The sequence below is a fragment of the Pogona vitticeps genome, chromosome 6 (assembly GCF_051106095.1).
Source record: "Pogona vitticeps strain Pit_001003342236 chromosome 6, PviZW2.1, whole genome shotgun sequence".
Lineage (NCBI taxonomy): Eukaryota > Metazoa > Chordata > Lepidosauria > Squamata > Agamidae > Pogona > Pogona vitticeps.
This window is the reverse complement of record NC_135788.1, coordinates 1,583,829-1,611,192: the sequence shown is the minus strand read 5'-3', so window position 1 is coordinate 1,611,192 and position 27,364 is coordinate 1,583,829. Positions and strand designations below refer to the sequence as shown.

At 48.3% G+C, this 27,364-nt stretch overlaps 1 protein-coding gene across 1 annotated transcript; it reads right to left on the bottom strand.

Annotated features, from left to right (window-relative positions):
* Nucleotides 1–2,425: 2,425 nt before the first annotated feature.
* LOC110082565 (EH domain-containing protein 3) lies at nucleotides 2,426–25,439 on the bottom strand. The gene is made up of 6 exons (XM_073002724.2): nucleotides 24,593–25,439; nucleotides 16,293–16,469; nucleotides 12,854–12,951; nucleotides 9,745–10,157; nucleotides 8,092–8,256; nucleotides 2,426–5,681 (listed from the first exon to the last, which is right to left on the bottom strand). The coding sequence occupies exons 1-6, from the start codon at nucleotides 24,817–24,819 to the stop codon at nucleotides 5,154–5,156; spliced, it is 1,608 nt and encodes a 535-aa protein (XP_072858825.2). The 5' UTR covers nucleotides 24,820–25,439; the 3' UTR covers nucleotides 2,426–5,153.
* Between the last annotated feature and the right edge of the window lie 1,925 nt (nucleotides 25,440–27,364).

Here is a 27,364-nt window from a genome sequence, read left to right as displayed (position 1 = left end):
CTTTTGGTGTCAGACATTTCCCTACAGCACTGATAACAGGCCTCTGGGTTTCCTCAGGGGTAAGTAAGTTCAGTACACAGCGTTCTAAGCATCCGCCCCACCCCATGGCCAAGATTCGTGTGCCAGTAAGAGATCAAGGAAGGAAGGACCTTACGAAGCCTTCTACTTGAAATGGTATCTCAGATCCCACAGGGGAAAAAAAAAACACACACGCAAGGATAAAAGTTTTCTCCCAGTTTCTGCTGGCGTTGCCAGGGGTGTGCTACCTGTTCGGATGCTAAAACGTCTCAAGTCCCTGATTCAAAGAATTTGATACGCCAGATGTTTCTCTCCTAGAAGGGAAGGGAGAATCCCTTCCCATTCATTGGCCGTTCGTTTATTCCCAAGAAACAGGTAGATCATGAAATTAAAAACGTACCTCTACCAGGATTGAGGGATTGCAAAATCAATATGAATAATTGCCTCTACCACCGAAGCGAGTCTGACTGGGTGGGGATTAGACCAGTTTTGTGTGGAAAAGCAATGCCAGTGGTCCAACATTGCCAACAAGGAGCGGACTTACTCAAGGCTTCACTGAAAAGCCTTCATCGTGTCCTGGATCTATGAAATACAATTACCTGCGGATCCAGCAACAGCTTTCGAACTGCAGGGCTGGAAGGGACCCCCAGGGATCATCAAGTCCAGCCCCTGTCAAGGAGGCACAGATGGGGGGATTCAAACTCCCAACCTCTGGCTTTGCAACCCGATGTCAAAAGCTCTGAGCTATTTAGGTTCATAGGTACATCGGGTCTAGAGGGGAAAAGCCACTGCACATAAGTGAGCAAAACCATGGCAAACCACTGGCTTCATTCCACATGTTCCTACAGCAGCCCAACGTGGCCGTGAGTTGTGTGCTCGGAAGAGAGTCTCCCCAAGGCCATCCTCCTCTACCACCAGATCGTCCCAGCCTATGTTCTTCTGGGTGTCTACACCGAAGGAGACCAGGAAATCTTCCACCACAAGACGTCTGGCCTTCTTGGTTGGTGGCGGCACCATCTTTTTGGCATCGCCTCCTGGGAGAGCTACGCCTGGCCCTCTCCCTTTCTCGTTTGGTAGAGGCGGCTGAAGAAGCTGCTCTCCCTTTGCTTCCAGTGCCAGAGTGGTGGGCCGTGGTCCCCCAACCTTGGGCCTCCAAATGATCTTGGACTTCAACTCCCAGAAATCCTGGCCAGCAGAGGTGGTGGTGAAGACTTCTGGGAGTTGTAGTCCAAGAACACCTGGAGGCCCAAGGTTGGGGACCACTGGACTGTAGTGGATAGAGGGGCAAATCAGGATTCAGGAGACCTGAAGAAGCCTGGAGTGAGGATGTCCGTGATAAAACCACTCCTTAAACGTCTCTCACACACCTCGCAATCCCTCCTATGAGAGCTGCTATAAAATTGCAATATGATTTGAGGGTGCACAGCACTCTTCCAGAATCCTGTTCCTGCCATGGTCACTGGCCACAGTGGCTGGGGGATTCTGGGAGCTGTCGTCAACGAGGTACAAACGGGGCCAACGATGCTTCTTTCCACCCTCTCCTTAACAAGCAAGCGGAGAGTATGCCAGCTGACTGACGGATGATGCCCTCTCCTCCTCCTCTGCCCTGGCTGGCTGCCCGGGACTGCTTTTTCTTTCATAATAAAAGTGCATCTAACAGACCAGAGGAAGGGAACGGACTCTCCTGGTTATGCGGTAACATGGTTTCCAAAAGAAATGTGCAGTGATGAGGGAAAGCCTATTGCCTTCAGTTTGGCTTTAGGGGGTTGCAGAAAAGGAACTCATCACAGGGAACTTTAGCCAGAATGATGCAGAGGGAATCCTCTTTTCCCACCTATGAAAACCTGTGAATGGGCAATCATAGAAAGCTGGTTTTTTTAACAGAGATATACTGCTCTGTCAAGTCTGTCTGGCAGCCCCTGGGTTTCTGGAAAGCTCCTTCACAGCCCATCAATTATGATTCCTAATCTTGGAAGCTCCGTTGACTTAGTTTATTGGTTTTTCTTTATTGTATTTCCTTTATTATTGTTATATTAGTTCATGGTTAACCACTCAGAGCAGAGCCTTGCATTAATCGGGCGATATAGAAGTTCAAGAAATAAATTTTATTTGGGTTGGCATTCAATAGCTCAACATGCCCAGACTTTTGACCTTTGGTTGAAGGCCTGGGGACTTTTTTTTTTTTTTGTGCTTAGTTTCAGTTCCGGTGCCTCTTCAGACCGTCGTTTTCATTGTGGGATGTCATCCAGATGTGCATCATGCGACAGGTCCCACAGAAACATCATTAAATAAGAAACACAAGACATATCTGTGTTTGTGTGGGTGGGTGTGTTTTCTTCATTCTCCCCCACCAGCTGCTAGAGAAAAGAGATCTGGAATCCCAATGAAATTAAAACCAACAGGCAAATGACATTGATCCATTTTATTTACAATGAGATTTCCAGTCAGTCAGTCCGTTTTGGAACTCAAATTTTAGCAACACAAAGGTGAAAGGCCGCACAACAGATGCTTTGGGTCACTTGCAGACGTTGTACAAACAAGTTCACATACAAACAGAATTGCACCCACATACACACATGCCCTGGCCCAGTTGAGGGTGCATTGGACAGACGGCTCCTACTCCTGCCGTTCCTAAGTACAGTGATTCATCCACCTTTTCCCCCCAGGAGACTTACATAGCTCCTCCCTATTTTATCCTCACAACAACCCGGTGAGGTAGGTTGAAAAAGCGTGACCGGCCCAAGGTTACCCCGCTTCCCTAGACTCTGAAGATCCAACTGCTAATTGTCTTTCATTAACAATAATAACAATAAAAACTATCTTTTCCTACTTGACCGTTTTTTGGTTTTGGATTTTGTTGTCAAACCACAAAAAAACCCAAAAAAGAGAAGAAAGTGTTGGGGAAACCTGAAAGGGTTTCCAAGTGGAAAACCTTTGGAAAGGTTAGGTTTTTGTTTTTTTGCAACCCTAACGTGCACCCACAGTCCAGAGAAGCGCCAGTTCTTGGTGGGGCTTTGGACATAGACAACATCTGGGCCCCTGTGAGCTTTGATGCGTGAAGCACACCGATTGCACAATTGCTCAGCTGGAAGCACCTTCAAACTTCACTTACACACAAGAAGAGCAAACAAAACAGAGTAGACCTCGTTGGTTTGGGTTTTTTTTGTAAAAATAATGTTTTAGGATGCAGGTACAAAAAGGGTTAATGAATTTAACTTTTTCTTAAGATTACAATAGATGCGCTCCGATAAAGTTGCTTTACAGACACTGAATATATATTTCTCTATATAATATTAACATGGAGATATAAAATAAGTTATAATTTGTTCTGTCCCGGTCTCCTCCATCGCCTGCAGGTCACAGTAGAGGTTGAGCATATACGAAGCAACCAAGGCCGCAATCCCGCGGCCGACGCCAACGAAACAAAGGTGGGGGGGAGGCAGAGAAGAGGCATTGCTCAAAGCGAAGGCGAGGAGGAGCAGCCGGATGCAGCTTGGCTCAGGGTCTCCAGATCCAGAGAAGGTTCAGAATCATTCCACGTAGACATCGTGAGCCCAGGAGCCTGTAAAAAGCTGTGGTCGGAAGTTTAGAGAAGAGAACTGGCCTAGGATACTGTACCCCATGTTTTTCCAGTGGAGGAAAGAACAGGCAAGGAAATGGGATTCTAGAACAGTGGATCTCAACCTTGGGTCCCCCCAGTTCTTGGACTGCAACTCCCATAAGCGCTTCCCGCTAGCGGTGCTGGCCAGGATTTATGGGAGTGGTAGTTCACGGACATCTGGGGACCCCAGATCTGGAGACTTGTAATGTTAGGTGTGTACACACAAAACACACACGCACAGAGCAATGGGGCCAACATTCAAGGAGCTGTTAAAATTACTGGCCTTTTTCAAGAACAGGAAAGGGCAGAAAGGGCAGAAGCCAATCTGCCTCCCTCCTCCTGATGGTGTCTCTGTCTGGCCTTCCCCTTCCAAGAGAGGAGGTTCTCTTGAGTTCCTCACCTGGCCTTCCTCAACCGGCTTTCCCGCTACGGTCCATCAATGTCCATCCCACCAGAGTCAAAGCCACGCCATCTCAGGATTAGGAGAGCTATCATCTAATCTCTCCATTCACTTCCTGGTAGAGGTCGGATCATGTGTGTGTTGAACTACAACTCCCGTAGGCAGACGTGCTGCCCAGAGGCCTCCGGGAGCTGTGGTCCGAAACACAAATCAGCCCACTTCTACATAATGACTTCCTATAAATAGAAGGAACAATTGCATTAATCCTAGTAGTAATAATAAAAAATTATCAGTCAGGACGTGAGGGTCTAAAACCAGGTTGCACAGGGAGGTCTCTCGCCTCTTTGGGAAGGCATTGAGTAGGGTGGAAGCTAATAATGCCAAAAGCCATACACTGGGGATCTCTTGAGTGGATCTCAAACCCATGTGGAGCCACCCTCTGGAAGGCACGGAATCCACAGTCCAGAAACCATGGAAACAGGTCCTCTTATGACATACGTTGAGCCGTGATCTCCCATCATTCCCAAATGAAATGCAAACGATCAGGAGCGATCACTTTCCTATGGCTAAAAGAGGCCCTCCCACAGTGTTATCCTGCAAACCCTTTTGTACCACAAGTATGTAATTTAAAAAAAACACAATTAAAAAGACATGACAGGCAGGAAGACGGAACATTGATGAGCAGATGACAAAAAATAACGCTTAAGACCAAAGTGCAAATTTTGAAAACATTCCCCAAAATAGAGGTCTTTTTCTCTCTCTCTAAGGTTAGGCTTGGGATCCATCCGAGGCTCTGCGGCTTATTTAAAGCATCAGGGATAAACCCAAGGGAAGCGATCCAACATGCTTGACCGAAACCGCGACAGCCACTCCCCCCGCTCGCAGGCGTACAGTTCACAGCCCGCGACGCTCTCTCCGTTTCTATTGCAATCAAGATCTATCAAAGTAAGGATCATTCCAAGCAAATCTGAACTGCATCTAATCCTGGCCTCTGTTGGTCTTTCATGCCTGAACCTTGTTACAAGCCAAAAAAAAAGGTGACCCCCCCCCACGTCCCAATAGGTACAATTTAGGTACATTCCCCCTGACTTCCCTCCCCCCTGGCTTCCCGTGTTTCTTGCAGGCAGGCCCTCCTCACTCGGCTAGTTTCCTCTTAGAGGGCGGGATGAGATGGGAGGGGAGCTCGTTGGGAAGCTCATGGCCTTCCAACTTGACTTTGATGAGATGGTTGGCCAAGGCAAACTCTTCGTCGTCCAGCATGCCGTCCTTGTCGATATCGGAGAGTTTCCATATCTTGCCCAAGACCGTGTTTGGCAGCTTGGACCTCACCATCTCCTTCTTGGCATTGGCTCCCGTTATCTTCCCATCGATGGGGGACAACGTGTAGAAGATTTCGTCGTACATGGGCTTGTCTCTGGCCACCACCCAGTCGGCGTCGTCGATCCCTTCTCCTGCGCCTTCGCCGTAGCCGTGGCCAAAGGGCCCTTGCAGAGTGCCGTCAAAGGCGCCTCCTTTCACCATCTGGGCCGGCCTCTGGGACTCCTCCTGGCGCACCAGCACCATGAGCTGAGCAATATCATGGGCCAGCATGTCATCAACTGCATCCAGCAGCTTACTCTTGAGCGGCTGGAACCGGCTGAAATCTTGACCCTGCAGTTGTTCCTGAAAGAGGGAAGGCAGACAGAAGGGGAGAGAGAAAAAATGTGTGAGCCTTTAAACCTAGGAGAGGTGGCTACTAGGGATGAGCTTTTTTGGAGTTCTTGGACTACCAATCCCATAATTCTCCACTCTGGGAGTTCTGACAGGCAGGCAGGCCCCTAAATGTAGCTCACCTGGGTGTAAGGCCTCAACTAAAAGCCTTTAAGGATGAGCTAGGGGCCTAGTTCCACCTTAGCTTCCCGTTCCTGCCCCAGGACTAGCCGAGAACTTTCTTTCTAAACAGGAAACTAGGCAGAATTATTTATTTTATCTGACACACTTAAAGGCTGGCCTTTGTCTGCTGAGATCAAAGAGCTGTAGGTGGCTCATCTCCTTGTTCCATCCTCACAGCACACACACACACACACACACCCCCGTGAAGTAGGGCCAGGCTAAGAAAATGCGACTAACCCAAAGTCAAATACTAAGCTTCATGGCCAAGCAGGAATGTAAACTCAGGTCTTCCCGAGTCCTGATCCCATACTCCAGCTACTAGGCTGAAGTCTGTGGGGGGGAAAAGCTCTCAAAAATGACCTCTTGCAAAGTAACAGATGGACAATACTCATTAGAAGGAGGAAACATCCTCCTTTTAGTTAAAGCCACATCATTTGCAAACAGGTGGGTCATCATGTGTGTCTTATAAGATGTCGCCCAGAGTGGTCGACCACTCTGGGCGACATCTTATATATATAAATGAATGAATGAATGACGCTTCATGGCAATAAAACCAAAGTTGTTGACTCTGAAAATTACCCAGAGATGCTGTCATTTTGCAGGTACTGAACTGACAGGCATCTATCACATCCTGATGTAACCTGGGAGGGCTTGAGTTCAAATCCTGACTCGGCCATGAAAACTCACTGGGGGTGGGGCAGGTGGTGCTGGTAAAGCCACTCCTTAAGGATCTGACCTTGCAAACCCTCTTCAGCACCGCTGCAAGTCAGAAATAGTGAGGATGGCCCCTAACCACTCAACCTCCCATCCTTGGGCTTTTCTGCCGTTTGACAGAGCCTCTGGTCTATATCCCTGCCTTTGCATACACGGGCCTTACGGCACCCACCCTTGCAGCCAGAAGGGAATGCCCTGTAAGCGTTTAATCCCCCAAGTAAGGGGGAGGAGAGGGGGTGGTCTCACCATGATGGGAAAGGGCCCTGCAAGCCTCCCGCAGTTTTCACCCACCCCCCTTCCTCTTTTTCCAAGCCATTTGCTCGGCTGAAAACCGGTGTTGTCCAGGTGACCTAGTGAGTAGAAATGAGCTTTCTGAGGCCTTAAGAGCATTTCCCCTTGCTTGCAGGATAAGCGTTTCCCATCTGTTGCACACAGACCAAGCTGGCTAATGGCTTTAAGGAGAGACCAACTGGAAAGAGGCCTGGCTTATTATATCATGCTCCCTCTCAGTTGGCATGCTTGATTTTACAAACGGCTCGTCCAAGACAGTGAGAAGCGCCCGTTAGCTCAAAGGGGCTCGATGAGTCAAGATAAAATCTCCGAGTGGCCCTTACGGCCCACGTAGCACATTCTTTGCCTCGGAAACACACCATTTTATTATCTTATGTGTCTTCCCTTCTCCAAATTGATGAAATCCCTTATCCAAAGAGAAAACCCACTACTACTCATTCCTGCCGTGTTGGAAAGAACGGCTGATAAAAAGAGGTGTCGTGTAAGGCTTGGAGCTATTTTGATCCCACGCCGCCACATCGTGCGACCCAAGAAGTGCTCCTTGGCCCACTTCTGTCACATAAGCTTCAGGGTGCGCAGCAAGAGGGATCAGTGCGAAGGCCACGCTCCTCACTAGGGTGGGTGTGACATGTCAGCCAACCCTATTTAAAACAAGCCCGAATTAGAACGCACCAACCCCCCCCCCCCACATAAGCCTGCCTGGCCTTTCAGATCAGCCACAAAAGCCCGTTTCTCCGTGCAGTGGGTGGGTCCACGAGAGGCTGAGCTTTTCTGCTGGGGGTGGCTGAGATTTGGAACTTCGTGCTCGAAATTTGTCAGCCCCCCCCCCCTTCTTGATCTGTGGTCATTCAATGATTCAAGGCCTCTCCAGGAGAGGATTTCAAACCTCTGAGGACAGCTGTGGCCCGCTGGGTGTCATGCGGTCAGTGGTCATCTCTCAGAGGCCAGAGGGGGCACTGATGCCATGATTAAGGAATCAGCACGGCTGCTACCGTGGTATTGGGGGGGGGGCAGGCAGGTTCTCTCTCACAGCATTAATCTAAACTAAAAACTAGACTGTTTTCTTGAGTTAAAAGATTTCTTCCCCCGCAGCACGTTCCCAGAGAGGCAGCTCCCGAGTTGTGCCCTGATTAAATGCCCCTGAAGTGAGACGTTACTCTTCCGAGTCAGGGTCTCTCTCATTCCGAGCACTCACTTGCATCTTTTTAAGGTTAGGAAAGTCTCCCGGCGAGATCTGATGCTCCCGCTCAATCCGTCCGTAGATTTCTCCCAAATTGTTTATGAGCTCTTTCTTCTTGTTGTCTTTGCCGAAGACGGAGGGCATCTCCTTCTTGAGGGAGCTAATGATGTAGGCATGGACCTAAAGGCAGCACAAGAGAGCGGCGTAAACTGGTGTGTGCGAGTAAAAAGGAATGAGGGCGTAACTACTCTTCCATCCCCAAAGCCACCGATCATTGGCACTTAATCTATAAGTCATTTATGGAGCTTTTAAAAAAAGGAATATCTATTTTGCATTTGCTAATGGGTTTGTGCTGTTAAAAGTGCCAGGCGAACCTTTACATAATTAGGCCAGTGGTTCCTAACCTTGGGCAACCCAGGTGTTCTTGGGCTGCAACTCCCAGAAATCAGGGCCAGCACAGATGGGGGTGCTGAAGGCTTCTGGGAGTTGTAGTCCAAGAACATCTGGGGGCCCAAAATTGGGAACCACTGGACTAGGCAGAGAAAACAAACACAACAGCCCTGCTGATCCTGAATGATTGATGTAGTGCCCAATTGAACCAGAGGCTACTGATACGATAGGGAGAGCACCGGACTGGGGCTGAGTATCAGAAGGAAAATAAAGGTAATAAACGAGGATTCCTGCTACAAGAGACGAGCCACGTCTTCTATCAGCACAGCCATTTTTTTCCTAGAAATGCATTGGCCTTCTTGTCAGACGCACCTCTCTGTCTCCAGTCGGGTGTTAATGACTATTCTGATTCATCAGCTGCCCAACTAGCTACCACAGGGGGTGGGGGGGAGGGCTTCACATTGTGCCCTAGCTCCTGTTTAACTACAAAACGAGAGTCAACTTTCTGAGCTAATCTCTGACCCACGATTGCACACGTGGGCTTGACCAACTGGGAATTCATTCTGCTTTGAAAAAAGGTAGTCCTTCCGTTGGTTAATTTCTGCATGACCGGGTCTGGGCCATCGTTCAGGGAAAAGCCATCAGAGAATCATAGAATAATTGATTGGGAAGGGACCTACAAAGCTATCCAGTCCAGCCCCCTGCTCAAGGCAGGGATGCAAATCAAAGCAGATGTGACAGATGCTGATGCAGTTTTCCTCTTGAAGACCTCCAACACTGGAGCACTCAGCACCTCCCCCTCAAGGTCATGGGTTCCACTGTTGTACTGCTTGAACAATTAAGAAATTTTTTCTTGATACTTCAGCCTAAATCTGGTCAACAGTCCCTTGAGCCCATGATTATGTGTCCTGAACTCTGGGATGATCAAGACCAGATCCTGCCCCTGCCTCTGAAGGACAGCCTTTCAAGGCTTTGAAAAGGGCTATCCTCTCTCCCCTCCATCTTCTTTTCTTAAAGCTCAACAGGCCCAGTTCTTTCAATCTTTCCTCCTAGGGCTTGGTTCCCAGCCCCCATGATCATCATCCTTGCTGCCCTCCTCTCAATGTGCCCCATTTTGTTGGCATCCCTTCATAAACTGTGATGTCCCCGATTGGACACAGGACTCTCCTAACCAATGCTGAACAGAGGGGAACTAGTACTTTGGGGGTCTCCCTTAAGGAAGTCAAGGGAAAAAACCTCGCACAAACAACTTCCCGTTAGGCCCGTCCAGGAACTTACTTTGGCCAGCCGTGCCCGCTTAATGAGATCGTTGAGCTTCCGAAGGGCGGCGTTGCGGGGAAGACTTTGGATATCCCGGAAAAGGTCCTGCTCTTCTGCCTCGAAGAGCTTGCGATTATCTGGGATGAGCAACGGATGCGACCAGAAGGAGCCGATATAGACCCTAATCACCTCCGGCGTGTTGACGATCTTCCCGAGCGACCACATGAGAGCGCCGTAAACCCTCATGAGCTGCTGCGTCTCGATCTGGTCCGCCTTGTTGAGGACGACCCTCATTTTGTCCTCGTGGTTCTTCAGGGCTTTGATGACCTCGGAGAATTCGTCCGAGATGTCTAGCTTGTGGGCGTCGAAGAGGAGAATGATGCGGTCCACCCGCTCTGCAAACCACTCCAGGACTGCGGCGAAGTCATACCCTACAGGGGAGAGGAAGGAAGGAAGGAAGGAAGGGGGAATCCCATAAGAAGGTGGCCCCCCAAAGCCAGCCTGCATACATTCACAACTTTACTAAAGGTAAAGGTAACGTTTCCCCTTGACATTTAGTCCAGTCGTGTTCGACTCTAGGGGGCGGTGCTCATCCCCGTTTCCAAGCCATAGAGCCAGCGTTTTGTCCGAAGACAATCTTCCGTGGTCACGTGGCCAGCGCGACTACACACAGAACGCTGTGACCTTCCCACCGAGGCGGTACCTATTTATCTACTCGCATTTTTAAATGCTTCCGAACGGCTAGGTTGGCAGGAGCTGGGACAAGCGACAGGAGCTCCCTCCGTCCTGTGGATTCAATCTTGTGACTGCTGGTCTTCTGACCTCGCAGCCCAGAGCCTTCTGCAGTTTAACCCGCAGCGCCACCACGTCCATGCTAAAGCCAACTTCAAATCAACCATGCACTAAGACATTTCCAATACTGCCACCCTCACACCGCAGAGGGCCTGGCTAGCACCACTGAAATCTAGCAAGACAAGGATAATCAATCTATTGCTAGTTGTCTTATTCCACAGCCTACCTAAACATGATACCCAAACGGATATTCACAAATACCAACACTTAACTCCTAGCATCCTTTTTATGAAACCAGTGCCAATTTGTTCCACAATACAGGTGTCTAGATGGCATCCTCACAAACGCAGGAAGTCATCCATTAAATAAAAGCAGAGCAACAGACGTTATGACAGAAGATACCTGCTAGATGACATAAACTCTAGCAGGCTTTCAATTATCCGTAGGATTCCACCACTGCATGTGGTCAAGAACGACCAAAATCAACAAGATTTCATTGGAAAGAAACTGCAGCCTAGATTCCTTGTTTTGTACGGAAGGACACGATGATTCCACCTCCGACAGCTAGATTCACTTGCCATGGGAAGCCAGTGTTCAAGAGGATTCTGGCTTACCACGAACAAGGAAGCATGGTCAAAGCTGCCCATCACGCCCACCAATAGCCAGTGGCCTGCCTGTCTGCAGCTTATTTATCAGAATGACTGGATCAGGCCCCCTGCCTCCTCTTTCCCCAGGCGAGCCAGAGAAATAAATCAAAGCATAAATCAAAGAGTGGGTTTTGCTTCTCTGATTTCTCCAGGGAGGGACAAGGCAGATAGCCGAGTCTGGATGTTACAAGAAACATGACACATGACGCGTTCATGACACAGTTCTTTATTTAATCTGCAGGCTGGCATGCTCGCTCTGCACACAAACCCTTCAGCAAAAATGTAAACAGTCCTTATGCCAGGAGGAGGAAGCTGGGAGCAGAGAAGGGAAGAGGTGCTTCTCAAGGATTTCAATCTTGAACTCTGTAGGATTTGTAAATCGGCTCCGGTAATTCCCTCTTTCCCATCTTCTCGTCCCCCGATTATCCTCGGGGACCTGCAGCTCTGAGCATATCCGAGACAAGAGGGAGGGCAGCCAAGAACTTGCAGAGACCGGCCTGCAGTGAGTTTTGCAGGAGCCGTTAAGTTAACTCGTCAGTTCCCTGCTCCAGTTCTGGATGAGCATCTGTTACTGTGAAGAGGATGATCTAAAAGGCCAGCAGATGCTGCAAAGTGTTTTCTAGGCCTCCCAGCACAGAAGAAAGGCATGGTCACCGAGGAGTGGAGAAAAACAAAATGTGGAAGGAGAGCTGTAGCAACTGAAAGAGTGAAAGGGAAGAAGGCAAACGCAGGGATCCCAAACCGAAGCTCACTTAAAGCTAGATAAAAATCTGCTTCATCAGTCCGGGGGGGGGGGATCCTTCCCAAAAATGAAATGAGGAAAGCGCTGCCGCCCACCCCCTGAAGAGTAATCCGAGCCAAAAAGCAAAGAAGTGTGTTGCTTCTATACTGCCCCATTGCACCCCAAGCACACTCTGGGTGGTTTGCAAAATCTTTTTTATTATGGAGGTTACACATTCTGCAAACACACCCCTCCGGCAAGCTGAGCACACCCTTTACTGACCCCCCCCCCCACGAAGGACGGCAGACGGAGTCCACTTTGAACCTGGGCCACGGGAAGACTTGTTGGCTGCAGGACTGCCGTTTAACCCATTGTACCACGAGTGTCATTCACCCTTCACAGAAGCAGCGTAAATATGCTGTGATGCAGGGGATCAAGCATGACAGCTCAGACGGAGAAGGTATGGGTTCAAATTCCCTGTCGGCACTGAAATTCCCCCGGGGCAACCAGAGCAGTCGCTCTGACCCATGTCTGGAGGGTGAGGGCAAAAGAGGAAAACTGCATGGCGTGCCATTCTCTGGAGTCCGTGGGAGGTTTGCAAAACGAAACCTTAAAGGGATGTGTCCTCTTGATGGGACTTGAGGAAGATGCATCTATCAAGCCCACGCAATGGATGGGCTGCCTGTCTTTTCTCCAGGGTGCAGCCAGGCACAAAAGGGGCCAGCCCCAGGGCGCGAAATGAACACGTAACGCTGAAAGAACATACGTGGGGTTCAAAATGCAGGTCGGGCACAGTCCGTAGGGGGTAAAGCAAGAGCAAAAGGATTCAATTGTCCCAAACTCTCCAAGACCTCAAAGGGTGACCATCTACTGCCCTTTGGGGTCTTCCTGTTTCCAACCAACCCTTGAGCGAAATCCAGAAGGGTTTCCCCCCCCCCCGGGTCAGCGGCTGCCCCTTTCCCTTTACCTCGGCTAATTCTCTGCTTCTCCCCAGACAGGATTCCCGGCGTGTCGATCACGCTGATGCTCTCTAGGACCGGGTTCGGCAGTTGGGCACAGACGAATCTAAGGAGAAAGAGAGAAACCAGAACCTTTCACCATCAAGCCACCAGAGAAAAAGAATATTTGCAGCCGAAGGGGAGAATGACTCAGGCCTAGATAATTATATTCAGAAGTCTTCACCATGAATGTGGAATTCACGCCCCCCCTGGCAAAATTTGGGAGCTCACTAGAAAAGCTATTTACTGCCCAGCAGCTATTGTTGAAAAGTGTCTCGCGGCACTTTTCCCAAACCTGGCGCTCTCTAAATGACCCAGACTACAACAGGCCTAGAGGGACTTGGGCAGTGGGGGTGGCAAGCAGCCTCTCCCGGTCTCTGCGCATGTGCTGACCTATCAACCGGGTGGCACATGGGCAGTCTGAGTCTTTGGGTCAGGGTCCCGAGTCCCAAACTTTGAGGGAGGGAAGGGAGGGTTAGGGCAAACAATTCGGGACTCAAGACCCAAAGATGCGGCGTCACATTTGGGAATCGGGGCCCCGAGACTCGGGTCCGGGTGCTGAGACTTGCCCAAACCACCTGCAGATTGAAGCGGTGCAAATTTGCGCTTCTGGATTACAAATGCTCAGAAACGGGAGGTGCCGTCCAAAAGAAAACCCCCGCAGAGGCACACACCTTGGGAGGCAGACAGAAGAGTGGCTGAGTCACCGGGGCGAGGGGGAAGGGAGACGGGCTGGTGATGAAAAGTTGGATTAGCTCGCTACCAGCTCAGGCCAAGAGCTACAGCTGCTGATTATCTCCAAACTCCTTTGTTTCTCCCTCCGCTGTAAATGGCAGGCAAGCGGCAACATGAACCTCCTCGAAGGTTTCTTTACCTTTGATCCCCCAAGTTAAGAGATCAGCGTCTGGCCATTCATGCTGGCTTCTCCATGTTCTGCATTATGAGCCATACGCACATTTCACAGCACAGCTTGGGGGATTTCCCATGGGATACCCGTATAGATCTATTCCAGCAGGATGCCCCCGAAGCTACCAGACTAGATAAAGCAGGAGTTTTTGTGGATTCTAATCACCAGTCCTTCTCCCTCCCCCTGGTGACTCAGCCACTCACTGGAAGGACAGATCCTGAAGCTGAGGCTCCAGTACTTTGGCCATCTAATGAGAAGAAAAGACTCCCTGGAAAAGACCCTGATGTTGGGAAAGTGTGAAGGCAAGAGGAGAGAAGGAGATGACAGAGGACGAGATGGCTGGACAGGGTCACCGAAGAGACCAAGATGAATTTGACCAAACTCCAGGAGGCCGTGGAAGACAGGAGGGCCTGCCGTGCTCTGGTCCATGGGGTCATGAAGAGTTGGACACGACTTAACGACTAAACAACAACAATCCAGTTGCTCAAAAGCATTGGCTGAAATCCTGTTGGGCAGTTACCAAAAAAAAAAAAAAAAAGAAAACCCACTTAACTTTCAGAAGTGAATTACCGCAAATTAAGAAATCTCTGGAGACCTGATGTGTTGCACATTGCGTTGTGATGCTTGGCATGCAACAGATAAGGTCTCCAGAGATATCTTAACTTGCAGCAATTCACTTCCGAAAGTCAAGCCTGTTGTGTAACTTCTTTTAGCCAACGCGTCTGAGCAAATGAATTAGAATCCACAGGATTGTGGCGATAGACTACCACGTCCGTGCTCCGAGTGTGTGTCAACATTGCAGGGACTGGGAGCCGAAGACAACTACAGCTAGAAGATGACCATTATGTTACTGGCACCAGCCACAGACAAGCAGGATAGATACCCTGCCAGTAAGAAAAGCAACTAATGGATGATTCGCCAAGGTTAGGCAAGGAAAATTTGCTCAGCGAGGTATCTGAGGAAGACCTAAGGTGAGAGACGAGAGTTTGTGGTGCTCTGCAGAGCCTTGGCATCATCCTACTTCATGTATTTGAGGAAGTGGAAGGCGATTCCCTAAAAACTCCTCCTAAAATACATCTGGTCAAGATTGTCTTTGGATCTTGGAAAAGTTACTTCTGGGGGGAGAAGAGCTCCCAGCATCCCCCATCTAGTATGGTCACTCTGGGAGTTATCATAGCTCCCACCCATAACTTTCCCCAGTTGTGTTTCAAAGGTGGAAACCCTGGTCCTTTAAAGCATCTGCCGTCTGCTGAAGGATTCTCCCTTCCAAACGAAGCTGCCTGACACTTTTAGCCATGACTCACCCTATGCAAAACCACTTTCCCAGCAAAGATGAGACTGGATAGACTGTGGGGAAAAGGAATTTTACCGGAAACGTTTTATACACTGCCATCATCCTGCCTAATTGCATGTTGACCAGTTTCCTACAACTCCCCAGGGTTTTTTGGTTAGAACATGTTACCCAAGCACTGTGCTTATTCGTATTGCCGGCCACCCAGATGTCCTTTCTCAATGAGGAGCGCTCCGGCGGCTGCTCCATCTAGGCTAATGGTCTACATAGAGTAACCACAGCCTTGCAAGATGGTTCTATTTCATTAGGGCAACCTCCTCCTGCAACGTGTGCCACTGCAAGGGGGTAGGATTAAAATTTCCCACCAAGGGCATGGGGTTGGCGGGGCCGGCCTTCCCTTTAGTCATGGCAAGGATAGTCTCTCAATGCTGTTTGCTGGGAAAGGGGTTCTCTGTGACCCAGCGGATGGCACCATGGGACGAAATGCTTGGGTGTACAGTCATCTGCAGAGAGAAGGACATCATGTGCCTGGCATGTGAGCAGGGCTGGGTCTCTCCGGCTCTATTCAGACAAAGCTGATTTCCTTTTGGGTTTGGGGGTCTTACAATTGCTTTAAATCTGCACTTTTCATGCACAGCTTGCATTAAGAAACAATTTTCTACACAGCATGGTTACGGCAGGCTTGAAGGACTGCACTTCAGTCCAGGAAAAAATGAATAAAACAATTCTTACAGAAAGCTCAAAGCCAACCATTTCTTCTCTGGACTTGATAAAGACTTACTGTTAAAATAAACTTTTTACTGGGAAAAATCACAGCTGATGATTCATAGAGGATGCTCAGGTTAAGAAATCTCTGCATGCTCAGTCACATAAGACTCCGTGTGGTAACAGACCAGGCCTACAGAGAGTTTTACACTTTGGGGGTAATTTGACCTCCCAAAGTTACGCCTTTTGAGTAGCAATACAACAGGACTTCAACCAGTATCTCTTAGTGGCAAGATGGATAGGCAGCAAAGCGGTCCTCTGCATACCATTTCAGTACAGCTGAAAGCAAAGATAAAAACAACAACAACAACGAATGCAGGACAAAGGTTTTCCAAGGTACTCAAAGGTTTTGCCTGGTTCAAACCCAAAGGCGGTGAGTTTTCCGTTGACAACGTTACTCCTGGAGGGGGGGGGCACGTGATGCCCTAAAAGGCTCCATACCAACCTGTTCAAGAAGGCATTGCCAAACGCATTCAGCTTCCGGAAGGGTCTTTTGGGATCCACCACCAGGGCGTTTCCTGGGACGATGCCCTCCACATCCCCCTGCATCACGGCAATGAAGGAGTCGGTCGTGGGTTCCGGCCCGATCCTCATCCCAGGGAAATCTTGCTCAAGGAGGTACCTATGCAAGCAAACCCAAGAGCGTTAAGACCCAACAGAGAAACTCAGGCGAGGCGCACAGACAGAGAGCACCCCCAAGACCATAAGGCTGGCTGGATGCCTGGAGCAGAGCTTGGAAAAAGGCCACAAGACCTTGCAGGCCAGGGGATTCTGGGAGCTGTAGTCCAAAACTGCAACTTCATCATTTCCCCAAGTGGTAGCCTAAAGGCAAATGGGTTCCACTTTTTCTTCGGGTGACCACACGGCTAAAACATGACAACTGTGCTGGGCTTTTAAAAACCCACTCATTATTTGCATGTGTAATCTTTAATTTACTTGAAGAATCAAGGCAATGGGAAGTTCAGAAATTGTATAAACACTTAGAAAGGCTGACTGGTAAAAGCAGTTCCTCGTACCAATACTTTCACTTGCCATCTGCCTAAAACACTTGCCCCTTCACTCACTTCCAGGAAACTCTGAGAGCAGGGAAAGTTCACCACCTTCCTGCAGTCAATGTATGAGATTTCAGGGCTGAATCCGAGTATCTTGCGCCCTCCAGCTTTTTAAAGGACACACCCAAAAGCAGCAAAGGGTCAAAACAGCTGCCTGAACAAAGGGAAGAATCCTGTACAGAACTACCTCCCATTTTTGGATCCAACCTCTCCATCGATGGGATACGGATGCCAACTAGATTTAATCTGGATAACACCGGTATCAACAAGGAAGGCCATTGGCAAAGAAAGAAACTGTGGCTCAAAAAGCATTAGTGGCCAGCAGATATTTGACTCATATCACCTGATACATTGTGTGCTCAGTTTATTGGACTTTGAGCCATGATTAAAAATAAAAATCTAAACCCACATTTGACTTGCCCCAGGCAGAAGTCACAAGAGCAACAACAGACGAGTTGATCAGGAAGTGAACATAGGTCTTACGAGCCCCTTCCAACTCAATTATTCTACGAATTGAAGGTGAAAAGAATGGAAGAACGAAATAAAGAAGAAAAATAATATAAAGTTCAAGAAATGCTTTGGATCATTTTGCCTCTGAATAAGTGGCTTCAAAAGTGGTGCTGTGGGTTAAACTGCAGAAGCCTCTGTGCTGCAAGGTCAGAAGACCAGCCGTCGTGAGATCGAATCCACACGAAGAAGTGAGCCCCTGTCGCTTGTCCCAGCTCCTGCCAACCTAGCCGTTCGAAAGCATGTAAAAATGCAAGTTGATAAATAGGGACCACCACGGTGGGAAGGTCACGGCGTTCTGTGTCTAGTCACGCTGGCCACGTGACCACGGAAGATTGTCTTTGGACAAAACGCTGTCTCTATGGCTTGGAAATGGGGATGAGCACCGCGCCCTAGAGTCAGACACGACTGGACAAAATTGTCAAGGGGAACCTTTACCTTTTACAAAGAACCCCAGGTGAGGCTAACTTCAGATTCTAGTGCCAAGAAAATGAGGAACCCACACAATCTACCTACTCTTCCAATTTTTCTAACCATTCTGACTTGTGGCTAGCTAGAAATAGGCAGTCGCTTTTTCAGACTGCGCTTGGCTGATTCAAACAAGTTACATGCCCAAGCTTTGGAAACAGGGGCCAACTCATGAAGGTAATTTGAACAAAGATCTCGACCTTTGGGAGGAAGAAGAGACCCAAGAAGATTGTTGTGAGCAAAACTACACTGGAGTAGGAGCTTAAAATGCATATTGATGATACATTCACTGTTGGTGTCATCACATGCTAGTAAATTCACATTCTTTGGACCGTTGCTCTAAACAGTGATTAAATCGGAGCACACTTTATTTTCAAGCCTAGTCATGCAGAATAAGGTGCCTTGGAAAGTTCCTGGTTAGATTACTGCAGTGAGCTTGAAATGGGGCTGCCCTTAGAGACAGTTCAGAACGTTCCACTACTTTAAAATGCTACTGCTTAAGATGTTACTTTCAACAGGCACCGTCCTCCAGCTATGTTTGTCTTATCTTTCACTCATGAGAGATGATGTGAGTTGGAGAAATATCAAGATCCGCATATGAAGGAAATTTAGCCTTTCCTTCCTTAGTGGCACCTCACACTTCTCAGCTGGGAACTACGATTCTGTGCAGAAGAGGTAGCAACTAGAAATATATATCCAACAGAGATGTCTTAGCACCTTCCATCAATTACAACCTCCCTGAAGCTGGAGAGGGACAGGAGAGAGGCAGGCACTGCACCCCTTCCCAAAGCTAGGAAGCACACTGGGTATCTCATAGACCATGTTCACCTCAAAGCTAGAAAGTTAAGAAATAACTATAAGTACAGTCATATGGGGCTGGAGGAGACTCTTGAGAGTCCCCTGGACTACAAAGACAGCAAACCTATCCGTTCTGAAGGAAATCCACCCTGAGTGCTCACTGGAAGGACAGATCCTGAAGCTGTGGCCATCTCATGAGAAGAGAAAATTCCCTGGAAAAGACCCTGATGTTGGGAAAGTGTGAAGGCAAGAGGAGAAGGGGATGACCGAGGACGAGATGGCTGGACAGTGTCTGTGAAGCAACCAACATGAATTTGACCCAACTCCGGGAGGCAGTGGAAGGCAGGACGGCCCGACGTGCTCTGGTCCATGGGGGGGTCACAAAGAGTTGGACATGACTAAACAACAACAAAGTACTGTAGTACCAAGCAAAGGAGTTCATGGCATATCCTTTATGAAGAAACAGCTCGGGGTTACAGGCTGCTCTGCAAAGGATCATGAAGCTGGAAGGGGCCTCCAAGGCCATCAAGCCCAACCCCTTGCTCAAGACAAAAATCCAGATCACAGCAAATCTGACAGATAGTTGTCTAAGTTTCTCTCAAATGCCTCCAGCACTGGAGTTCTCACCACCTCCCAGAGGTAATTGAATCTGTTGTCGTACTGCTCTAACAGTTAAGAAGTTTTTTTTGGTTGTTGCCGGTCGCATACAGAAGGCTTTGAATGCAATGCCTGGAATGGTGAGAAGTCTTCGAGGAGTCAAGGCACAGGGGGTAACACAAAAGCCAACAGGAACAGGCCTCGGTGCAGTTCATGCTGTCAGTTGGCATGGCTGCAGCCCAGAGGTGTTTACTTTATCAACCGGGCTGTGGATCTGAGCCAGAGCTATTCTAAGTAGCAACAGGAGCATACAGAGCATTCATCAATGACCATACAGACTCTCCCACTGCTTCATCCATGCAAGCAAGCAGTTGACAAAAAGGCAAGTGCGTTTTGACGACAGCACAGATCCAGTTTGTTTTGGGGATGGGGGGCAACGTGGAAAAGCTTTAAAAGGAGGATGGCTGGCCTTTGCACAGAAGGGACACCCTCTGGAACAGAGAGGAGGCCAGCAGGCATGAAAGATGGACGTAACCTGGAAGAGTAGAACTGGAGCTGTTAGCTGGCTTCAGCTGTCACCTCGGCTGAATCTTTCCAGAACCAGACGGACATCATCGGTCTCACTTCATCAGCTTTATACACAACAAGATGACTTCTGCTCTCCATAGCCACTGAGGAGAGGGATTTTTTTTTGGGGGGGGGGGAAGCCATGTCACTGCAACCGTCTCAGTAGTCAAAACCCCCAACATCTTGGTCTACTGGGAGGGGAACCCCTTGAATCCACCTCTCTCGCCCTGATCTCGGCCGGATTCCTCTTGGGAGATCACGGAGGGCTACGGCCGGTTTTCCTTTCAAGAAGAGCCATGTCTCCTTGCTATTATCAGCCACAAAGACCCTATTCTTCTCCACATCTCAAGACGAGCACAGTTAAAGCTCTGAGTCTCTCCGAATGGCATCTCTGAATTCCAGCTTTACTTTCTGAAAGACCTTAAAGAGACGTTTATCTCCCCTGCCATTGTGTTGGGTATAAGAGGAGACTATTTGGGGATGAAGAGCTCTCTGAAATAAAGATCCGAGACTCCCGGACAATGCATTCGATTCATGTGCCCTGGACAACTCTTGCTACGAGCTCATAAAAGGAAAGACCGTGGAAGAAGAAAAAGGCAAGCCAGCCTCCCCCAACCTGGTGGATGCAGCCCAATGGGTCATGAGGCTCATTCTTCCATGGGTCAGGCTGTTTTCACGAAATCTGGTGGAAAAAGGCTGCCTTCCGTAGAAGGACTAAGATGTGAAGCAGATCAGTTTGTCAGGAGAAATAGAAAGGCCATCTTAGACACTGTCTAATTTAGACACCACTGTTGTCTAAATACTACTCTGAATCTATCTATTCCCCCCCGAGGACGGGTTCAATGCTCTATAGATGTGGGATAAAGCAATCTGAATAAACTTCTGAAAGAACGCTGGCATGACATTTGATAGGGCAAAGGGGTGAGGAGCATTAAGACTAAAAAAAACGGAGAAACAGGGCATCATCTCCTCTTCAAAATTTTACATAGAATGTTCTTACCTCTGAGTCTTCCTTTAAAAATATCCTTTTCTACCAGAACCAGCTAATGCCAGTTCACAAAATATCTCTTGAAAACAAAGCACATTTTGTCAAAATGCTTGCTCATTCTGTACTGGGCTCTCTGATGCAAGCATTAAGTTTCAACCGGGAAGAAGTAGAAATGTCTAGATTCCTCAAGGTCACACTGATCACAAATGACTTTTCACGTTTTTCCTCATTTCTTTTTAACCTACTTCTGTTCCTCCCCCCTCCCCTTCTCTTTCTAGCAAGTATTTTTAGCTCCAGGAGAAATGGCAGCGAAACCAGTTTTCTACCATCTCACACACTGTTTTGCCTTTTCTAAAGAAACTTTTGTACTTTGACATTAAGCCCAGCGTTTGTCTTCCGTGCTAGGAAGTGCTACTTTTCCAGACTACCAGTCTAGTTTTGGTTCCTTGGGTTAATTTCCCCAGAATGGATTCTTACCAGCTCTAATATCATTAGAACTTCAATAAAGAAAGGCAATTAAGAGCTCAAAGCACTGTAAGGCCTGATGGATGCCCGGATTCTCAAACTAGACTCAATTTTATAGAGATGCAGTCGTTAATGCTAATCTAGGAGAGAGAGCAGAGGACAAAGTCTCAATAATTATCTTACGTGCCACAAGACGGTGATTCAGAGGATCTAGACCACCGCTTGAATTCCTGCTCGGCCATGGAAATTCACTGGGGGCAGTGGTGAGGAGTTGGTAAAAACAATCAAATATCTGCTTAAATCTCTCATTTACCTTGAAAGCCCTATTAGGGTTGCTATCAGTTGGCTGTTGACTTGATAGCACATGACACACACCCGTAGTATAACCTTCTCCAATCGGGGATCTGTCACAATACCCAACTCCCAACATCGCAGTTGGTTGGGAACCATGGGTGTCCTAGTTCCACAGGTTCGGAAGGCACCCCGTTGGAGCACACCGCGGTAAGAAACACCCTGTCTTTCCCATTAGGCTCCATGGAAACAGGCAATAACAATTAGTAAAACAATTCATATTCATGGACATACATTTGCTTTCCAACCTCCTCACATCATCTGACAGGTGTGCGCTTCGGCTCTGCGTTTTATTTTCCCAGGGATGGAGATCACTGGCTTAAAAAATGGGATGCAGGCATTACAAGTCAAAAGCCTCTTCCCGCAACACTCAAACATGCCGTAGAAGAAGCTCAAAAGGTAAAAAAATCAGCAGGAATGAGAGTGGGGAATCGCCTTCTGCCTGCCTGACGTCCAAACTCCATTTCAGATAAGCTCTCAGGGACCCCCTTCTAAGGATAGTCAGATTCATAAAAGGCAAAAACTCCAACATATTTTAGTTTCAGATTCAGGCTGCCAGTCCCTAAGCATCAATTTTGAATTGTGGTGCTGGAGGAGACTTCTGAGAGTCCCCTGGACTGCATGGAGAACAAACCTATCTGTTCTGAAGGAAATCAACCCTGAGTGCTCCCTGGAAGGACAGATCCTGAAGCTGAGGCTCCAGTACTTTGGCCATCTCATGGGAAGAGAAGACTCCTTGGAAAAGACCCTGATGTTGGGAAAGTGTGAAGGCAAGAGGAGAGAAGGGGACGACAGAGGATGAGATGGCTGGACAGGGTCATCGAAGCTAACAACATGAATCTGACCCAACTCCGGGAGGCAGTGGAAGACAGGAGGGCCTGGCGTGCTCCGGTCCATGGAGGTCACGAAGAGTTGGACAAAACTGAATGACTAAACAGGAGAGGCATTCCAACTTTTTGGAACTAGGAAAAAGCATAGATACCAATGCTAAACAATCCCTTTGGAGGGGTGAGGACACACACAGCATGGAAATGCCCAGAAGCCTGGTTTACATCCCAAGGGATGGGGTGTTACATCCATTCCACCACCATGCACACAGCACAGCAGCCCTTACATCTTGAGTTGGCTGTCCCTTTTTTGGTTAGAATGGGTATGTGCTAGTCTGCAGCAGGACAAGAGGCCTCACAGGTGCACACAGAAGTACCGTCTAGGTGCGAATTCAGCTTAGCTGAAGGTTCTGCAGTGAAACTCTTGATAGTTCTTCTCCACGAGACGGTAAACCTGTTTACCATTTGGGCCAGGGTTGCTTCCACCCATAACCTGAATATCTCACCACTCAAGCTACAGAGAAATACAAAATAATGCTGGTGCTTTATTCTCAGGCATAACAAGTCAATGGCAACAAGGCCTGGGCCATCTCAAGGGGATGACCGGTGTGTAAGACCTGGGATCCACCAGTGAATGGGAGAAGCATCGAGAGCACTTATTCCTTAATCAAGAAAAGTTCATGGGTAGTAGGTCCATATGGCAGTACAGTACCCTTGCTCGTAGGTAAACCTTTGTACTTAAGTTGACCAGGTCTTGTTTGGTGCACGGGGAGTCCAGCAAGAATCGGCTTTCCCGAACCAACCTGGTGCCCTCCAGTTGCGCTAGAGTAGAAGTCCCACCAGCTGCAACCAGATTTGGATGTTGGAGTAACAGCCCAACCCATCTATAGGGTACCAGGTTGGGAAAGACCGTTTATCTTCTTAAACATCAACAGAAGCACTGCTAAACAAAGGAGGTATTTGAGGACCAGTTTATGGGGCACAAATCTGCATAACATGGACATATGGTAACCTTGTATGTATGAAATGGTTCTGAACCCACGAGTAATAGATTTAGGATTTAACCCCATAAGGTCTGGCCTAATAAGACCCCCAAGAACCAACCAGAAGTTTATGAGCAATTTGAAGATGAAGGAATTTGCTGCCCATTTTCTGGTGCTTGGAATTCTCGGACACCCACATTATTATTCAGCTATGGACTTCGGGTCTAACCATAGGGTGAGCCTATCAAATTCCCAAAACATAAGCCTGTAGCAATTCCAGAAGCTCTTCTCATGGAACACGTCCGGTACGTGAAGATCAGACCACCTTGATCACCACCAGATATGCATACTTTTTCAGGATTCCCATGAACTTCTAGTGTTTTAAAAAGTGCTAGCCACATATTTTAATGGTGTATTCTATACCTGCCTGATCATGCTGATTACCAACACCAACACCCAGATATGTCATCACAGTTTCTAGCAATCTGTTTCCCCTTTCACAAAAAGATATACAATGCCCAAACTGCAACGTCATTATTTTTTCTAGAAAATGAATCACCGTGACATTATTTAATTTACTTGATGCCAACACTAGGATACTCTTTCATTCTAGTGCAGATTAACTTGGGAGTGTTTTGTACCTCACTGGCCCGCACCTAACCCGGAAAATAGGTAAGGATCCGTCTTTTACAGATGGGAATTTCCATGTGAATCCTCTTTTTTGAAAGTGAAAAAAAAATGATGAGACCCATAAGCCGACTGAGAATCAGACCTTCGGGTTCACAAGAGAGAAAAGAGAACCCAGCTAGCCGTTAAATATCTTACCTGGCTTTGAACGACACACGACAGGGCAAAGTTATTGATCTTTGCCTTAAGATTGCCTGTGACGGATGGAAGATGACTCCTTATGCAATGTGTGTAATCTTAAATTTTGCATTTTAGTTATGTCAACCTTGCTGCCTACTCATGGTTTCCAACTTTAAATAATCGCATTTCGTGATTGTGAGCTGTCTTAGGTCCTTCTCCATGAATTTTTTTTTTTTTAAAAAATAAAGCTATTTTAAGCCAATAAGATCAATAGGATTTTGGGCAACCTGGGGATCCGTGGGGCACCCCAGCGTGGGAAGGTTTTCTTTTCTTACCTGATGAAGGTGGTCTTCCCGGTGGAGTACTGGCCCACCAGCAGGACCATGGGCTTGTTGTCGAAATCCGCGTCCTCCAGGGCCGGGGAGTGGAACTCATGGAACCTGTAGTACTCTTCCAGAGGGAGCAGCTTGGTCTTGTAGAGCTTCTTGAGCCCCCCGCTCACCGTCTGGAAGACTTCGGGGTCTTTGCGGCGCTTGTCGTCGTGGCCCAACCAGCTGAACATCTCGCCGCCCCAAAAGGAACGTCCCCGGCGGCCCCGTTCCTTTCCCGGAGGGGTGGGTCGTCGTTACCGAAGGGGCCAGGAACACCGCCGCCGCCGGCTGCGCTTGCTCTCCTCCCCGGGGGAACGTCCCGATCCGGGCGAGGGACGGGACGGGACCCGGCGTCCGCCTTGGGAAAGGAAGGAGGCCGTCCGTTCCTTCCTTCCTTCGTTCCTTCGTTCCTCCGGCCGGTCCGGGAACGCAGGCAAGGTCTCCGGAGGAGGGGCGGCGGGGCTGGCCCCCGTCCCCAAGCCGTCTTGCAGGCGCACCTTTTGCAAGAGCCAGCGGTTTGGAAAGCAGCCCCCCCTCCTCGGAGGAACCGTAACGGTAACTGGTAATTCTGGGGTGGAAAAGGAACGAACGTGGCAAAAAGGAACGGGGCTGGGCTGCAGGGATTCCACGCCCCGCCGCAGGGTTTCCCCAGGGAAGAGAGCCCGGCGGGCCGAGGAGAGACAGAGAGCCCAGCCTCTCCCGAGGAATCTCCGCAGCAGAAGCAGGAGCGCAAGGGCAGCCACCACCTCCTCCTTCCCCGGGTTGCAACAGCTGGGCTTTAAAGGCCAGCCTTCCAGGAAACGGAAGTGGCCCCCAACGACGGGCACCGCCTTCGGCCAGGCAGAAGCATGGCCGCCGGCAGTGGGCTTCCGGTCCTCGCCCGCGGAGCGCGGAGGGTCTTTGTGCGCAGGCGCCGGCAAGAGGCCCGCCAGTCAAACCACAGAGCCGGGAAAAGAGAGAGAGAGAGAGAAGGGCCCGGAAGTTGGGCATTGGCCCGCGTCGGTTTGAGAAGGCGGAGGGAGGGCGCCCCCTGGAGTCCACAGAGGGGAATTGAGGGTACTCTTGTGCACCCAAACCGGTGGGGTGCAGGCAGGCGGGATGGATTGGTTTAAAATCATGGTTGAAAGTTTTAAAAAGCAGATTTTTTATTATTTAAAAAAGCGGTTCTTCACCGGGGGGGGGGGGTTGGTGCATGCGGTTCTTAACTAGTAACATTTTTTTTAAACTTCTAGATTTATAATATAGAATTCAAAGCTGTCTCTATATAAATTTGACTTGATTGTACTGAGTACTTACGTGAGTCTGGTACGTCCTGGCAAACGCTATGACCAGAGGCTAGGGACAATATGATCCATCTTACTTTTGTCGCACCCCATGCACTCGCGGGTACCATGAGAAATTGCACTTTGTCCTGCACAAACGGTGTTTTCAGTAAAATTAAGGTTAATTTTTGCTTACACGTTATTTTATAATTTACTTAGAATGTGTACTGGAATATTCATTCATTCATTCATTCAAATTGTATCCCGCTCCCATTATAGTATCATAGCTCTACTCTGGGCGGGTTACAACACGTATAATAGAAAAGTAAAGACATTGAAACCAGCAGCAAGAACTGTTGAGATGTCGTGTAGCTCTTTTGAAAAAGGAACCCTGCTTTAAATTTTTTATTATGAATAAACAACCACAAACGAGCCACTAAAACTTGAGACAATATTGTATATCTGTTTTTCAGTAAATTGTTTTGCAATAAATTAAAATTTATCACGAATAAATTAGAACGAATTTTTCAAAGAAGTATGGAAATGTGTTTTGAGATTCAATGGGGTGCCAACCAGTAAAAAGGTTAAGAACCTCTGTTGTAAAGGCTTCTCTTCCCTTGGACAAGATGACGCTTGCAAAGCTGTTAAAAAAATTCTCCTACCCAATTAGGCAGCCAGTCATTCAGGGAAAGCTTGTTTGAAGAGAAAGGTCTTGATCTGCTTGTGGAAGTACAGCCAAGAGGGGACCAGTTGCCTCCAGTGGCAGGGAGTTCCAGAGAGGAAGGAAGGAAGGAAGGAAGGAAGGAAGGAAGGAAGGAATGAGGTCTTTGCCAGTGTGTCTCCTACTCCCTGTAGCTTTTGCTGCAATTAAAAAGCCTTAAAGAGTAACTGCTATATTTCCCTAACCAAGTAGAAATTCTTTGAGTTGGAGGGATGGAGGGGTGGATATCTATCAGTTCAGTTTTTCAGGTGTGCCTTTGTGCATGGCCTGGGATTAATTCTGCCCCCAGTCATCATCACACTTTCCAGGAGGATGCTTCCCGAGAAGGGAACTGACGATCCCGAGGGGGTCGGTCTCCGAGGTTCTTGCCAGGTCAACAACTTGTGCCTAAACACAGTCTCCGATCAGGGGTCACGTCCCAACGAATAAATATCAGCTCTGCAGTCCCACTGTCATGGCTGACGAAGGGGACTCGAGGCACGAAAGCTCACATTAAAACAGAGCAGTTGTAGAAGGGGTAGCCGTGTCACATTGTGCCAGCATTAAGAGAGTAAAAACAAAATAATAATAATAATAATAATAATAATAATAATAATAATAAGAATAAGAATAAGAATAAGAATAAGAATAAGAATAATAATAATAATAATAAGAAGAAGAAGAAGAAGTGGGCACACCTGAAAAACTAAACTGATAGATATCAATCCCTCCCTCCCTCGCTCCCTCTCTCTCTCTCTCTATCGTTTCGTGAGC